The sequence below is a fragment of the Balearica regulorum genome, chromosome 21 (assembly GCF_011004875.1).
Source record: "Balearica regulorum gibbericeps isolate bBalReg1 chromosome 21, bBalReg1.pri, whole genome shotgun sequence".
In the NCBI taxonomy this organism is placed as follows: Eukaryota; Metazoa; Chordata; class Aves; order Gruiformes; family Gruidae; genus Balearica; species Balearica regulorum.
Window position 1 is genome coordinate 7,233,727 of NC_046204.1, and position 16,764 is coordinate 7,250,490.

The 16,764-nt window shown below is 41.7% G+C and overlaps 1 protein-coding gene across 5 annotated transcripts in view; it reads left to right on the forward strand.

Annotated features, from left to right (window-relative positions):
- Positions 1 to 16,764, forward strand: part of UBR4 (ubiquitin protein ligase E3 component n-recognin 4) — a 77,674-nt gene that overhangs the window by 446 nt on the left and 60,464 nt on the right. For all 5 annotated transcript variants that reach the window (XM_075773563.1, XM_075773564.1, XM_075773565.1 and 2 more), the window contains exons 2-25: positions 3,818 to 3,915; positions 4,431 to 4,534; positions 5,216 to 5,345; positions 5,450 to 5,589; positions 5,918 to 6,020; positions 6,568 to 6,709; positions 6,866 to 6,990; positions 7,697 to 7,821; positions 8,074 to 8,133; positions 8,268 to 8,458; positions 8,697 to 8,796; positions 8,886 to 9,023; positions 9,532 to 9,649; positions 10,081 to 10,268; positions 10,844 to 11,003; positions 11,130 to 11,215; positions 12,197 to 12,366; positions 13,045 to 13,327; positions 14,009 to 14,141; positions 14,440 to 14,519; positions 15,146 to 15,274; positions 15,714 to 15,896; positions 16,118 to 16,240; positions 16,330 to 16,559. In XM_075773563.1, the coding sequence (XP_075629678.1) occupies positions 3,818 to 3,915; positions 4,431 to 4,534; positions 5,216 to 5,345; positions 5,450 to 5,589; positions 5,918 to 6,020; positions 6,568 to 6,709; positions 6,866 to 6,990; positions 7,697 to 7,821; positions 8,074 to 8,133; positions 8,268 to 8,458; positions 8,697 to 8,796; positions 8,886 to 9,023; positions 9,532 to 9,649; positions 10,081 to 10,268; positions 10,844 to 11,003; positions 11,130 to 11,215; positions 12,197 to 12,366; positions 13,045 to 13,327; positions 14,009 to 14,141; positions 14,440 to 14,519; positions 15,146 to 15,274; positions 15,714 to 15,896; positions 16,118 to 16,240; positions 16,330 to 16,559 (3,339 nt within the window). The remainder of the gene's footprint in view (positions 1 to 3,817; positions 3,916 to 4,430; positions 4,535 to 5,215; positions 5,346 to 5,449; positions 5,590 to 5,917; positions 6,021 to 6,567; positions 6,710 to 6,865; positions 6,991 to 7,696; positions 7,822 to 8,073; positions 8,134 to 8,267; positions 8,459 to 8,696; positions 8,797 to 8,885; positions 9,024 to 9,531; positions 9,650 to 10,080; positions 10,269 to 10,843; positions 11,004 to 11,129; positions 11,216 to 12,196; positions 12,367 to 13,044; positions 13,328 to 14,008; positions 14,142 to 14,439; positions 14,520 to 15,145; positions 15,275 to 15,713; positions 15,897 to 16,117; positions 16,241 to 16,329; positions 16,560 to 16,764) is intronic.

Here is a 16,764-nt window from a genome sequence, read left to right on the forward strand (position 1 = left end):
GACCGGTGGCCGCTGCCGGGGAAAAAGAGAGCCCCGAGCAGCGTCCAGAGAGTTTACTCACGCCCAGCCTCCTCCCGGTTTCCTGGGGACTGGGTGGCTCTCGGGGTGGTGCCCTTGGGACCTAATAAGCGGGGATGAGGATGCACGCCCGGCTCTTCGCGTTGGGTGCTGCTCGGCCGCAGCAAAAGCACCTTTGACAGTTACCCCGCGGAGAGGCTTCGGGACTCTTCTTGCCTTTTTGCTTTTGTTCAAGCGCATACCGCTTTTTGCAGTGAAAATTGTTGTCTCACCTGGCCTGTCTCCTCTGGTGACAGACTCATGGGGGTCGTGGCGTTGTGTCGACTTCCTTTTAAGTTTCTACTGGTAAAATACCTCCCATTTTAAGGAAAAATATAGCTGAAATCAAGGTTGTCTTTTCTGAATCAGAAAGGTTAGACTCGGAGCGTAAGAGTACTCTTTGGAGCTATTTAACTTATAGCTTGTTTTATGCTCTAAAACACCGACTATGAATGCCACAACATTCTGCTCAGTTACAAAGGTATAACCCTGACCATGATAAGTTATTAGGAAACAAAAAAGATAAAACGCTGTTCTAAGGAAGAGAATAAAATAAAGCCTTGTAGTATTTTGCTTAATATAGAACGTCTGAGGGTCCAGACAAGGGATGATTCAAATGAACATTCTGTGCCTATATCCATCTACCGGTGGTTCACCTGGAAACCTGCGTGTACTCAGTATTTACGTCATGGGCAGTTCTTAGGCTAATCTTTCTTTTAGGACCCATTTCAGCTTTGCTTTTTCTTGCTGTCACTGTGCCTAAAGTTCATTACTGGATTCTTTTGGCAGAAAAATATCACAGAAACACTTCAGTGGATGCGCTTGACTTTTGGGAGAGGTTTGTTTCCTCCATTAGTGGGAACGACGGTTCCATTTTCCACTTGAGATGGCAGTTTGTTACCTTTAAGTAGCGCTGCCCTGAGGTTTGAGTTGTGCGTCCCATGCTGGCTGCATTTCAGTCCCAGCAAGACAATGCGAGTGCAAGGCCTGTGGAGTCTTGCAGGACGGTATCTTTTATTTTATGCCTTGATATAGCATGTGGCAAATCATGGAGGAAAAAATATAGCTTGTTTGGTTTTGGAGCCATGCTCTTCTATTCTGAGCAAATAATCTATCTTTAGATTTCTAATCTAAACTATTTTATCTGTTCAACTTATTTTTAGCAGATGATTGTTAGCTCTTGTCGTGTGACTGTTGTTTGACACCATCTGCAAAGTGGCTTGATTTCTCCTTAAATAAACGTGGTGCAATGACAAGACAATCATTAACATTCTTTTCAAAAGAAATTAATAAACTCCTTTTCTTGACAACTCTTATATTTAATTTTTAAGCATCGTGAAGTTACTGAAATTCCCCTATTAGCAGGTATATTCAAGAATTGGCAAACTTCACTCTTATTTGACATAAATTATGGTAACGCTGACTTGGGAAGATGGAACTGAAGCGGAACGCAGTTTACAAAGCGTGTGACAGTCGAAGGAGGGTGGTTTTCAGGGAAGGGTTTTCAGTAGAGGGAGAAGTCCTGCACCTGCTGCTTTGCCTTTGCGAGGAGGAGGCTGCTTTTGTGCCTGCTGCCTTACATGAAGAGTCTAGTTTGGGCCCGTTTAAGGTTTGGAAGCAGAACTGAGAAAGAAGCTGAGAAAGCACAGTTGCTGATGTATCATATTTCATATTGACATGGGAGCTTCTCACTTAGCGTGAGGAATGGTTTTCCCTGGGAAGCAAATGTTATTTAAGTAATAAATCACAATACAGTAGCTGAAAGTTGTTATTAAATCTCACTGTATGTGCAAAATAACACTAGCACATCACAGATTAAGCTGTTACCTTTTATTTCTGTTTATTTGCAAGGACTTGATGATTGACAGATGCCTTCCACTTTTCACTGTCGTAACAAGTCCGTGACTTGTTTTAATAAAACTCAAGCCTCTTATTGTGCAATCCAGATGAAATTCCCTATCTTCTTCTGGTTTCTGCACCTCTGTGTTCTTATACCTTGTGGGTATTGCGTCTTGCACAGCTTGACCTATACAGCAGAAAGCTAATTGAGGAGCCGCCAGTTTCTCCTGTACTCTATTATTCCCAAATTGTTCTCATTTGTCCTCTTAAAATACATTGCATATTACCTACTCCAGCTGATTTATAGTTGGGGATAAAGAGGCAGGGGAGCAAAATCAGTGTCTGAATATAAGAGAGCACAAACTTTTTTGCACCCTCAGTCTCTGGGCTCGTTACCCATCAGTGCATTTCTGGCAGGAGAGGGTGAGGTGAAGCCTGGTGAGTGGGATGTTGAAACTGCGGCGTGTTACACTGCTGAATTGCTTCAGGTGAAGCCTCTCACTTCATAACAGCTACTTTGCTACTTCAGCTTTTTGGGTAGACTAAATTAAAAAAAAAAAAATTCACAACTAGGAAGTCAAAGCTACAAGGCTCCTGAGTATTTCTTTCTGTTCGTTTCTCCAGAAGAAACAATACATTCTGCAGTTTCTTCTGTTTCAGCCACATCTCCCATTAGGATAGTAAAAGGGAAAGTGACTGGGCATAAATTGGGGAAGGTGTGTCCTCTTCCTCCTCCCACCCTGCCAAAGCTGGCATCATCCTGTGCGGGCGGGTGAAAGGGATGCGTGGGTTCGTAGTGCCATGCTCTGCAGCAGTGCTAGCATTGCCTCGAGACCCCACCGCTTTCGTTGGGTACAGCCAGAGGTGAAGTCTGTGTCCTGAGAGGTAAAGCGGCTCGTGACGTTCAGTCCTATCATCTGTTCTTCCAACTTGCTCATTTGTTTCAGGGAATAAAAATTTCTGTCATCTGAAAACGTGGAAGAAATTAATGTAAGCATTTAATAGACATGTGTCCACATCCCTTAGTTTTGTCGTAGGAGAAATCCAGGCAGAGCTCACTATGGAAGCAGAGCTGTGTTTCTGTACTCGAGGTGGTTGCCTTCAGGTTTCTGGGCAAATGGGATGTGGTGTGACGCTTTACGGCAGCAGCCTTTAACACATCATTTCTGTGCACAAATAGCTGTTCTCTGTGGCCAGTGAGCTCTACCGAGAAACCTCAGAGGCTTGACTTTCAGCGTGTTGATACATATTTTGCTTTACAATTTTTACTTTTGGTTTGAGTTGATGTGAAGTGCCAAGTTGCAAGTGTCTACCCACGAGGCCGATTACAGTGGATGCATTTTTCTCTGCTCTGCATCACCTGCCAAAACTCTTTACTCCCCAGCTCGTTGCAGACGCTGTGTTGTGTATTTGTTGTTGTTATGCAGTTGCCTGTTTTGATCCTTCTGTTTTGCAGAATTGTGTATATTCCAGTTGACTCCGTGCCTTGACAGAAAAGGAATGCCTGTGCTCCAATCCTGGCAAATGCTCCCTAGCATTAGCAGAACAAACACTCCAAACTTTATGGGCAGCTGAGTTTAGAATAACTTAAAGATTAACAAATCTCCGACTGGGAGAGTGATTTTAAAGAGGCTGAGCTGTTACGATGTAAAGGAGAAACTTTTGCAGCATTGGAACTGTTTCCTTACATTTCCGATGTGGGTAGCGATGCCAATGCCCTAATGTGTCTGCTGCTGGAGAACTTAGTCCTGAGGACACAGGAGATGGGACACAAGAGAGAGTATTCTACCCTCAGAACTGTGATTTGGAAAGAGCATGGGATTTTAATCATCTGTTAATAGCTATAACATATTTTGAGTGTTGCGTGGTGCCACTATTGTGCTGTATACAATTGACGTTATCTCCTGTTCTCCTGTTGCAGTGAATCTGAAATCCTGCACCATGACAAACAATATGAGCCTTTTTACTCTTCCTTCGTTGCACTTTCTACACATTACATCACTACTGTGTGTGGTCTAAGTAAGTGTTCCCTGTCGTTTGCTTCTCTTACTCTTGTGTTATGACTAGGATATAGTAAAAGTAAAGTAGAACCGTTGTCTTTTTGGTATTTGTCTCTAGCATCACACTTTAAGCTAGCTTTATACTGGCAAAATGTCAATTCAGATGGAAAGGGAAACTTGTCGAGAGGAATGTTTGGCCACCAAGTACTGGGCGGCGTTGACTTTTTGATTGCTAATTTGTTGGTCTGACTTCATTTAGGGAAAATAATTTTTGGTCAAATGAAGTGTTTAAATACATTTTCAGGATTTTTAGATTATTCTTTAGCAGTTATGTTACTATGTTGGAATTCATGATCAAAACATTGTGACTCTAAATATATTATTTTGGCTGACAGAATTTGGCAATTTCAGCAAAAATGATAGATTGCGTACGCGTGTGTGTTGCATAGCATTCTGCTTTTTGAAAGCACTAAGAACGTATTTCGCTGAATTATTTAATAACTTGTACTGAGTACGAGCATCTGCTTTTTTCAGTACCAAGAAACCAATTGCAATCAGTGGCAGCTGCTTGTAAAGTCCTGATTGAATTCTCACTGCTGCGTCTAGAGAATCCAGATGAAGCGTGTGCTGTTTCGCAGGTGAGCGCAGATTTTGACCATGTGGGCGAGCCTGAGTGCAAAAATGGACTTTGGCCTCTAATTCTGAAATATTTGCTCTGATGTTGCATAAAGCAAAATTAATTAAGTTCTTAAAATACTTGAGGTAGAGACTAATACCTGCTGAATCTTCCTTTCGTGTTCTTTACTCAGAATTGCAGCTTGTGAGCAAGCTGAAATGAAGGTGACCTGAAGCCTTGGTTAATTCTGTTACAGTTTCCTACAGTCTGATTCGGTTTTGTGTAACAACCTGGAGCAAAACTGTTGCTGAGTTTTTAAAGATGGATTCTTCCCCAGTTTTTAGTATTTTAGTCTTCTGGGAAAGATTAAATCTGTTTCAAAGAGGAAAGGCGTGTGAGAAGTGTTCACATAACGTAGCTTCTGCTAGGGCCAGCTTAAAGCCTTAGCATGTCATAGGAGAGAGTGTTTTTCCAGATGCTTTTCGTAACAAGCGCATGGGACAATGTCAGCAATCGGAATTACATGCAGTTAGTAAGGCGTCACGATCTTTGGTATGAGATCAGAGTGAATTTGAGATGTTGCAGTAGCCTTAGTAGCTGAAGTTGCAGTACTCTTCGTGCAGCTGCTTAGAATAAATGGTATCGAGGAATAATTGGAATCAATAGAGTTTAAATTGTACTTGATGTCTTTTTTTATTTGTAGAAACATCTCATTCTACTGATAAAGGGGCTGTGCACGGGCTGCAGCCGCCTAGATCGAACTGAAATTATTACCTTCACAGCAATGATGAAATCGGCCAAGCTGCCTCAGACTGTCAAAACCCTCTCTGATGGTAGGTGGTTTAATTTATGGTCGTGTCACTGCAACACTGGAGTTAGACATAGAAAATACTATGGTTTTGATGTATGAAATGATGTTTTGCTGTTTCCCCTGCAGTAGAGGACCAGAAGGAGCTGGCCTCCCCGGTGAGCCCAGAACTAAGACAGAAAGAAGTGCAGATGAACTTCCTCAATCAGTTGACATCAGTCTTTAACCCTAGAGTCTCCTCATCACCGTCTGTCACACCAGAGACACAGGTAAACAAACAGCCTTAGAAGAGAAGCAGTCTGAATTTTAGCGTTAATGAAGGACAGAGGGCAGTAAGTGGTAGGTTTTTAGCCTGTGTAAAGAAAACCTTTCTGAAGTATTTAAATCCTACTTGCATGGTGAGGAATGGCAAAGGACAAAATACTCTTTGCGCTGTATTGGCAGTAGTGATTTTGTTGCCTCATGGAAGCTAATGTTCAGCGATATTCATAGCTCTTTTGAGTTCTGCTGCTGCTCCTTGCTCCTGTGTAGAGATTTACTGCAATACCGTTTATTTTTAATGCTTCCATGATATATTTAGTATGTGCTTGCTTTTAGGTGGAAGGAGAGAGTGAGGATCAAGCTTCCACAGATCAAACCTCTGCGGCAAAGACAAAAAGCATATTCATCGCTCAGAATGTGGCCAGCCTGCAAGAACTTGGTGAGAATCGGCTTTTTAGCATTGAGGAAAAAACTGCTAGAACAAATGACTCTCCAATGTTACAGCTTAGAGCTCTGAATGGGAATCAGTTTTCTGACCTAAAGTGTTTGTTCTTTAGGACTCACTTGGTTGCCTCCTGATGTTCCCAAGGGAGGTTGTGGCTGTAATGTAGCTTTTTTCATTGCAGAGGAGATGAGCTCATTATATTTGTATGCAGTAGCTTTGGGTTTGGGGAGAAAAAAAAAAAGGAGAATGATATAAAATAGCCTATGGGATGGATTACTGAGCAGGCGTGAATTAGACCTGGTGTGCCACGTAACACGCACACAGACATGTTTGTGACACCCATTATGAGTACTGACAAAAACTTCACCATCTGCTTTGTGTGTTGTATACTAGTCTTTATCCTATTGCCTCATCTATGATGATATTTTCTCACCACAAAGAATAATTAAGTTGATTATTGATGACCATTAGATCTGTTCTGCTTAGAAGCTCTCCCATGAAACAGTGAAAATAACATTGCTGGGTTGGGTTTTTTTGGTAGGTGGCTCTGAGAAACTGCTGAGAGTGTGCCTGAACCTCCCATACTTTCTGCGATACATAAATCGATTTCAGGACGCAGTGTCAGCCAACTCATTTTTTATTATGCCAGCCACAGTGGCGGATGCCACTGCTGTTCGCAATGGGTAAGTCTGTCATTAGTCGTCTTTGGTAAGTGCTGGGTGCACCGTATGAGAGAAAATAACTGTGCTAGCTATGCAGTATCAGTTATTGTGCTGGTCCTGTGAGCTGTCTGATGTGTTCATTGCGTTGCTGAACCTTGACGTGTGTCGTTACTGTAGATTTCACTCGCTGGTAATAGATGTGACCATGGCACTGGATACTCTGTCTCTGCCTGTACTGGAGCCCCTGACACCCACGCGTCTCCAAGATGTGACTGTTCTTGCTCTCAGCTGTCTCTACGCAGGTGAATGGATTTCTTCTGTTTTCTTTGGAGCTTTAAGTCGCTCTCGCTATTGCTCTGCTTTGTTAGCTGCACATTTGAGGCTCAGCCCACAAGTAACCTTTATTTCTCGTGAATTTGAAAGCTGTGCAGCATACTGTGTAGTATGGTGACTGGGTTAAGATGAAAATTGTTAGAATGATGCTGAAATTCTGATATATTCTGCGAATGTTCTTGTCAGTGTCTGGGAGAAAGACAGAGTGACTTAGCATCTTAATAGCCTGGAATTTCTGCTCTTTTTTTTTTAATGTTCAGAACATAACATATTTTTGCAATACTTACGGCTTCAGCTTAATTGATTATACCACCAAATCAACCTTGTTTCCCAGGAGTAGTTTAAGTACACCAGAATCCTGAGTGCTTAATATGGGTAAGATTTTAAAGAGGTGTGGCAGTCAAGTATGAAGATTGCCTTAAAAATGGTACTGAATTACCCGGTAAAACATTTCCTCCTTTAATTGTTCTCACGTGTTTCTGTAGGACAAAATTTGCCTCTTTTGGGGGTACTTCAGAAAGATATTTTAATCTGTCAGCTGTAATATTGAGTATTCCCGGCTCCATCAAGGTTATGGGCATGTTTGATACCACTTGTTTTAATGAGCTAAGTAGGAACACCGAGTCCCGAGGCTGGCTCTTAATAAGAACGTTACCTCCGCTTGTTTTCAACCAGGTGTGAGTGTGGCAACTTGCATGGCCATCCTACACGTGGGTAGCACTCAGCAGGTACGAACTGGGTCAACAAGTTCCAAAGAAGAAGATTATGAAAATGATGCTGCTACTATTGTACAGAAATGTGTAAGTAGACGAGAGAGCATGTTTGTTGTTTTCATTTTTGGCAAGTGAAGTGCGTAGAATTTGTATTTATTTGGGTCGCGATACATACTTGTTATTTCCAGGCATTACACTTGCTGATAAAGGAAATGATGGGGCGGCTAATTGTAGAGAGCAAAATGCAATTGTATTTGGAGTTTTTTAAAGTGTGCCTGGTGGTTTATGGTTGCCCACTGGAGTGCTTAAACATTACCGTGGTTTTGGATTTATTTTCAGCTTGAAATCTATGAAATGATTGGACAAGCCATCAGCAATTCACGCCGTGCAGGGGGTGAGGTAAGATTTGCGTCTCAGGAAGCTTTTTTCACTGTTTTTGTGCTGGTATATTTTGGCATTCGCATTGACGCTATTTTGTCTTTTTGGTGCTTTTTTTTTTTCCCCCCCCTCTCTCTTCACTTTTGGGATGATAGCATTATCAGAACTTCCAGCTGCTTGGGGCTTGGTGTTTGCTAAACAGCCTCTTCCTCATCTTGAACCTCAGCCCCACGGCCTTGGCTGATAAGGGAAAAGAGAAGGATCCATTGGCTGCTCTTCGCGTCAGAGACATTATTGCTCGTACTAAGGAAGGCGTTGGGTCTCCTAAACTAGGACCTGGGAAAGGGTATGTAAATACCCCGTTGAAGTAATCACTGTCCACATATCTAACCATGCCCAGCAAGCAACTACTGTGGAATCTTGTTGGTCTCTTGAAATTTTATCTCTGTTTTTAAGTCCTTCTTCATGGAAAGAAGAGAAGTCGTCACCTTCAGTTTAGCAAAGCAGTCAATTTACTCAATTTAATATATATATATATATTATTTTCCCCCTGCAATTACATTGTATGCTTTATGTTTCTGTAGGCATCAAGGTTTTGGTGTTCTGTCAGTGGTGCTAGCAAATCATGCTATCAAATTGTTGTCATCACTCTTTCAAGATCTGCAAGTGGAGGCGTTGCACAAGGTACGTAGGTAGCATGTACATTTTTGTGAAACATTTTGCCCTCGCCACTGAAACACACTTTAAATTCCCTTTTCAATGCCTTCATCCAGGGCTGGGAGAGTGATGGTCCGCCAGCAGTGCTGGATATCATGGCTCAAAGCACATCCATCCAGAGAATTCAGCGTCTGATAGATTCTGTACCACTCACTAATTTGCTGCTGACTTTGCTGTCTACTTCCTACAGAAAGGTAGGAACTGGCGTACAGCTAGAGAACTTCTGTAGCTGAACCACTCCTACTAAGTGTTATCTGCCTGGAAAGTTCTCACTTTACAAACTGTGACTATGCTAAGAGGAATTTAGGATTCTTCTCTGAGAAGCCTTCAAGCGGGGCCTCTCTCTTTCCTCTTTTCTGAGATGTAAATGTGACAAACTTGTTCTAATACAATTTTTCTGTGAGCTCAGTGGTATCTGTAAGCTCAGTGAGAAGATGAAAAGGCTGTATTCAAAATGGATGCTTTTAAGTTAGAGCTGTTACTTGAAGTGTTGCTTACAAGCTTGGCATAGATTCTTTGTTTTCAACCATCCTGCGTAATTTTTAATACAACTTAAGGGGGAGAAGCCTTGAAAAACTGTTAATAAATTAGTTGAGACAAATTTGCTAGAAGAAAATTAAAATGCATTAGGAAGTTGTTCTAGTTTTCAAATTCTTATCTTTCATAATCCTAAAAGTTAACTTGTTCTGCTGTTCTTCTAAGGCTTGTGTCTTGCAGCGTCAGAGGAAGGGCTCCATGAGCAGTGACGCAAGTGCCTCCACTGATTCTAATACTTACTATGAGGATGATTTTAGCAGCACCGAGGAGGACAGCAGCCAAGGTAATAGAGTTTGCAGCAAACAATTTAAGTCAGGATTTTATGCTGCCTTTCAGATTTGGTGGAAACCTGGCTACTGGTCTTTTGCCTTCTTGGTCTGGAATGTCACGTAACGCTGAAAATATGAAACAGTTTGTAAGATCCATTTGGCAGAAGTAATGCTGACTGTACTCTTTTGTGTAAACTAAAGCCAGAGTGGCTGGGATTTGGCAGTATTTGCTCAAGAGGAGAGTGGAAATAATGTCTTCTTGTAAATTCCTGCTGGACTGCTGTGAAAGTGCTGAGCCTTATGATTTGGAAAGGACAAATGAAGATGGCAGACGCCTTAGCTGTGCTCACTGCAACTCATTTTCAGGCCTTTTCTAGGCTGAGTAGTTTGCATAAGGTAGTTGCTTATAACAGTCCGCTTTTGTTTTTCCTGCCTCCTGTGTTAGATGACGATAGCGAACCAATCCTTGGGCAATGGTTTGAAGAGACAATCTCTCCAAGCAAAGAGAAAGTGGCCCCGCCACCACCCCCTCCACCACCACCTCTGGAGAGCTCGCCTAGAGTGAAAAGCCCTAACAAACAGACTGCTGGAGAGAACGGGAACATCCTGGCCAGCCGCAAAGATCCGGAGTTGGTATGGGAAGGTCTTCAGGCTTAATGAAATACCTGATGTACTGTAGTGTTGTTTACTTGTCAGTGGCTAGCTACATTGACAGACAACATGATAAATGTCAGGTATTTTAAGTACATTGCTGATGGACCATCAGTGACTGTCCTGGCTTTGAATAAAGAAGTTTTCTCTACTCTTCCCTCAGGTGGAATATCACCATATTTGTTACTGCTAGGGAAGCAAAGATTGAAGATAGTATCTATTTGGATTACAGGGGGAGAAGGGAAATGAGGGCAGAACTATAAGCGAAGTGACTCGCTGATAGAATACTTTTAGCTCCAACTCCATTGGGTAAAGACAAAAATAAATAACTGCAGTTGAAAAGTTAGAGGCTACAGCCTTTTCGGAGAATTGTAAATTCACAGATACAGAACACAGAGTGCAGTGAGCTGGACTGTGATGAGTAAACCTGTACTCTGCTGCTGGGGTGCAGTTAAGAGACTTGATTTATTTTGCTGGTGGTTTAGTTTTTGTTTAATGTTGTCTTATAGTCCCTCTGCTTTTGTTGCTTCTATAGCGTACTTCTCTTTTCTTTTCAGTTTTTGAGCTTAGCTTCAAACATTTTGAACTTTATCACGACTTCTATGCTGAACTCCAGGAATAACTTCATTCGCAACTACCTGAGCGTGTCTCTGTCAGAACAGCACATGGCTACGCTGGCTAGCATCATCAAAGAGGTGGATAAGGACGGGCTTAAGGGTGAGTGATCAGAACCTCTCTGTTAGAGAACGATAGGATTTATAGGTGTATGTTTTCTTAGCTCCATGTGGAAATCTGAAATACAGGAGAGCCGCAGTAGAAAATGGCTTGATCCCTGTCTTACAGGCACATCAGATGAGGAGTTTGCTGCTGCACTGTATCACTTCAACCATTCTTTGGTGACCTCAGATCTTCAGTCCCCTGCCTTGCAGGTAAGTCTGTGATTGAAGGTATAAATAAAATGAAGAAGTGTTGGTGTCTGTTAATGTCTCTGCACAGACTCTCCACACCTAGACTAGTGTGTTGGTGATTCCATTTGCACACAGAGGTTGGAATACTTTGGATCCAATGAGTTGAATGACCTTTGCAATCATCCAGTACAAAACATCCTGCAGAGTGTACACTTAACGTTTAGAGTTCAAATTAATCCACCGAACTTTGAAGGTGATGAGAGCTGAAAAGGAAATGAGTTTGTGTATTTTGTTTTGGAGAGTCGCCTCTATCTATCCATGTGTTCATCAAGAGGCATTCCCGCAGATTTGCTTTGCTGCCAGGACTGATGCCAAAAGGCCTTGGAATTCTCTCAGGAGACAGTCAAATTAATCCTTTTGCTTTCATGTGCTAACTTTGTACCCTCTAGGTTTCTTTGCTAGGTCATGGGCTGACCCGACTTAACGCTGTAAGCAGAGGTTATAAATCTGCTTGCCAATCAGTGAACTCAATCCCTATACTTTTTGTTGACTGTTTTTACTGTATTTAGTAGACTCTGTTGTGTTTGTTTGTTTTTTAAGCACTTGGACTTTTCAGAAATCTGGTTTTTTACTATATTTAAAAAGAAGCAAGCATTACTGTGGTCAGTCAAAGGGTCTTCTTCCAAATGGTTAGATACCGAACATAGTAGCATAATTTCTTCTGCTGTGATGCCACAGTGAGTGAGTAGAGCCCGTTGATGCCATTTTTTCTGCATTGGCCTGGAAGTTGAAAGTTTGTTGTGCTTTAGGTGGCAAAGTGACAGTGTAAGTGTCCCTCGGTAGCTATGCTATATATTTGAGATGGGAGAGATACTGCTGTGTGAACCCTTACAAGCCCTGAGAGCCCTAATATTTATTATCATCTATATATTCAGATCGTGCTTTTAATTAAAGCATGAGACAGGACTTGCCCCTTTTCAACAAGTCTGTGTTTTGTTCCAGAACACACTTCTTCAGCAGCTGGGAGTGGCCCCTTTTTCTGAAGGTCCGTGGCCTCTCTACATCCATCCTCAAAGTTTGTCGGTGCTCTCACGGCTTCTCCTGATTTGGCAGCATAAAGCCACTGCCCAGGGAGATCCTGATGTTCCAGAATGCCTTAAAGTTTGGGAAAGGTGAGATAATTTTATGTTCAGCTGAAAGTCAGTCATCTCTTACCTCTCTGATTTTCTGTCGGGTGAAAATTCTCTGGGACCAGCGTAATGTGTGTGTGTTCTCTGAGTGGTGATGGTGTGCGATGCTCGGAGGAACAGAGGGTTAGTTTTCTGCGTTGCTGGAGTCGTTCGCCTAGAGCGTAGGAAATGAAACCTAGAAGCAGAATTTAAGTGGGTGGAGTCTGAATTACTTACAGCAATGCTGGTTTTCAAAAGGGAAAGTGAATGTCTGATTTCAGCAGTTTCTGGTAGGTTCTGTTATGTTGGTGCCAAGATTTTTTCCTCTCTGTGCCATTACCTGAATGTGAAAGTGTCCGATAGGGTTTGGCTGACTGAAAGCTATAGTGGATAGCCTTTCCTGTGGGAAAGTGTGCATTGCTCTTTCTCCCTTTGAATGGCTGTTCATGTTTTCCATCAAATGTGTTTGCCACTAATTGAATTTATGTAGGTTTTGCTGTTTGCATAGTTTTATTCCAATACGTAATGTAGTGAATAATGTGTGAAATTGCTGGTATTAGAAGAATAAGCAGAAAAATATGATTATGAAAATGTTTCTCTAACATCTAGTTAGAGAGATCTTAAAGACGGATCTAAGCAAGGAGAAAAGTAAATGTTATAAACTTCCTCTCTTATTGTCAGGTTTGTGGGCACACTGAAGCAAAATGCCTTGCAGGGGACTCTTCCTGGTGACACAGAAGATCTGAACGTTGAACATCTCCAGCTGCTGCTGCTTATTTTTCACAATTTCTCTGAGAGGGGCCGCAGATCTATCATGATGCTCTGCATCCAGACAATTGTGGAGCTGACAGTGAACATGGATACTCAGCAATGTTCTGTGCCACTTATCGTGGCACGTCTGCTCTTGGTGTTTGACTACCTGCTCCATCAGTATTCCAAGGCCCCCATGTACCTATTTGAACAGGTAAGATTTTGACATCATGTTCTGGATATTTAATTGGTCACCCAGCAGAAATCTGTAACAGGTGATTATTTGGTGTATTCTGATCTCTTCGTGGCCTCTGTGAGTAAATCAGTTTTGATGTTGTTACCGGTCGTTGGAGTTTATAATGTGTGATTGCAGTTGCTGATTCCTAGCAGCTGTCCTGGCTTCAGCTGAGAGGATTGATTTTCTTCATAGTAGCTAGTGTGGGGATACGTTTTTGGATTGGTTCAGTTTGAGTGTAAATTCCTGATGTAACTACTGTCCTAATAAATCCTGGTAAGGACAGGACGAACGCCCTGCCTTATTTTTCAAAATCTTGAGAATTTGGGTATTTAGGCAGCATTTCACAAATACCTTGTATACCATGTCCTTGCTTTAGCTTTTCACTGTTGAGGTTTTTGGCACTGTTCTCGTTAATGGGATGCCAGTGTTTTGTGCGTGGCTTTTTCAGTTGTTGGAAGCTTGATGCTGCTCACCACAGAAGAAAAATCATCAGATAGGGTCCGGGGCTTCCCTCAGAAGCTGGGAATGATTGTTTTAGCAACAGGGTTGTTTGTATTTTCTGGTTCTTTTTCTGGTGGTGGTATTTTTCTCCCCTACCCCTTAATGACAAAGATGCCATGGGTAATTTTTGGTTTGGTTGTTTGGTTTTTAACTTAGGTGCAATATAATTTGCTGACTCCACCCATTGGCTGGGTGAGTGGATCCCAGGACAGTAGCAGACGAACATCTGTCCCACTTTATCATGCGTTTAAAGAAGTGGAAGAAAACTGGACCAAACACTGTTCATCAGGTAAGAAAGAAATGTAAAGAACTTTTTATTCAAAGATTTGCTTTTACAAATAAGTGAGAGCCCTTCCTGTGCCCTGGTGTGGGTAACATAGTTACAATAGATAGATAAAAATGCATGTAATGCAAAAAAAGCTTTATTAAACAATTTCATTGTTGTCTAGGAGTATACTACAACTAATTAAAATAAGTGTGTATTTATGTGAAATGTGAAAGGTTGTAGGGATGGAGGAGAGAGGATAACACAATACTGCCTAATTAAACTGTCACTTTGAACATTATTTTCTGTCCTCGCGTTCCAGATGCAGTTCCACAGCCCAGATTCTACTGCATCCTATCTCTAGAAGCTTCTGAAGATGATCTGAACCGTCTAGATAGCACGGTATGGGGATTTCTGTGTTCAAGACCTTTCTGTGAGCCTTGAGGGCCACGGTGATTTGACAAGTGCCAGGGAAGAGAGACAAGAATATTTGATGAAGTAGCAAGAGCAGAAATATTTCACCAAGCAGAGATAAGACTAGTGGCTGAATAAGATAATAATGAGATTCCTTTTTGTGGCCAGTTAGGTGTCAGGGAGGTCAGTATGCACAATCTATGAAGATGTGTTGGACTGCTTGTAGTAACGCTTGTGATTCCAGTATGTATGCTCTGACAGGGCGCCCTGTCATATCCACGCTTACTTTTCAGTGCTGCCAAAAGATTCGAGGCAAAGACACACAGGATTAGAGTTGTTTTCTCATCATTTTGCTCCATGTTCGTCCTGTGTTTTGTTTCCTCACTAAATTTGTCATCATCGAGGTTATGGGCTTCTTCATGCGTGCTGCCTTATAACCGGTTCATTGGTACTCTGGGGCAAGAAATACTTGACAGAACTCGCTTCCTCAAGTTTTATTTTGCATGGTTTTGCTCTGTGGGTATTCTGGATGTTTAAGAGAAGAGCTTAGTTGTACATAAACACAGATCTGCGCAATTTGCAAAGTAACCATCCTGACTTGTCATGTCTTGCAGGTTTGTGAGGTCCTTTTCTCTAGGACTATGAAGTATGATGAGCTTTACACAGCCCTGACTTCATTACTTGCAGCTGGGTCACAGTTTGATACACTCAGGAGGAAAGACAACAAAAATGTCACTGCACTGGTAAGACTGTAACATTGTCTGTGCTGAGGAATAACGAGTTTTTAAATTTAGTACTTTTGAGAAAAGTATTTAACCAAAGTGTTCTGGTTGGAGTAATGGGGAACTTAAAAATCCCATAGCTAATGGTAGTGTTTGTGGTAGTTGTACATCTCCTATGAGTTTTTAATTCATAACGTGTTTTAGACTTGGTGTATATCCTTGCTAATTGCAGGAGGTCTGGCTAGAATATGATCAAGCAGAAAAATTTTGTATAATCTTTTTCTTTTCTCGCTCCTCTTTGTTGCATAATTTGTTGTATAATATGACAGAAATTCAGTCCAGTGTATGTTCATCTGATTCAGCACATCTACAGGAGTCTAGACTCTATAATGAGATAATTTCAGTAGCTGTAATGATGGAAACTACAATTATTAATTTGTCGAACTGTACTTTTGTTTAGGAAGCCTGTGCACTTCAGTACTACTTCTTGATATTGTGGCGGATACTAGGGATTTTGCCTCCATCCAAAAACTACATGAATCAATTGGCTACGAACACACCAGAGATGAGTGAATGTGATATTTTACATACGTTGCGCTGGTCTTCCCGGCTGCGAATTGCATCTTATGTCACATGGATCAAGGTACAGCCTCATCTTTACAGGGGTGTTTTGTAATGTTTTTGGCAGTAAGAATATCAGTCTCTTCTTCCCTGCTGACTGCACGTGGGATTTGTTATGAGCACGATGATGAGAAATGGGAACTTGTGTCCGTGTTTTCTAAAGTGTTCTAGCCTGGTAGTTTGCAGAGTAGTTAATTATAGAGCACTTTTAAAGTGTGACACGTCTTTTTTTGGCATCTATAGGATCACCTTACCAAGCAGGGCATGAAAGCTGACCATGCTGCTTCTCTCATTGAGTTGGCCTCCAGCAAGTGCAGCTCAGTGAAGTATGATGTGGAAATAGCAGAGGAGTACTTTGCGCGGCAGGTAAGGTGGTGTGGATGCAGTTGTGCATATGGAGCTTCTATTTTTGTGGAATGACTTGCACTTACTGTTCCATCTCTTTGTATTTTAAGATATCTTCTTTCTGTGGTGTTGATTGCACAACTATTCTCCAACTGCACGAAGTTCCCAGTTTACAGTCCATTTACACCCTTGATGCTGCAATTTCCAAGATTCAGGTTTCTCTAGATGAGCACTTTTCCAAGCTAGCTGCAGAAACTGATCCACAAAAGTCTTCAGAGATAACCAAGAACCTCCTGCCTGCTACGCTACAGCTTATTGACACTTACGCTACATTTACCAGGTACAGTAGGAATACAGTTTGCTTCTGTGCATAGGGCTTGCTTTGCATTTTGCTTGTTGTTTTCCTAGAGGTAGGTGCTTTTTTTTTTTTTATCGTCCAGTATAATTACTCTAACTTATGTCCCTTAGAGTGTCTGTTGTTTTAAAAGAAAAATAAAAGGTAGCTTCTCAAGCCATGTATATGAAGTTGTTGTTCCTAAGTAGCC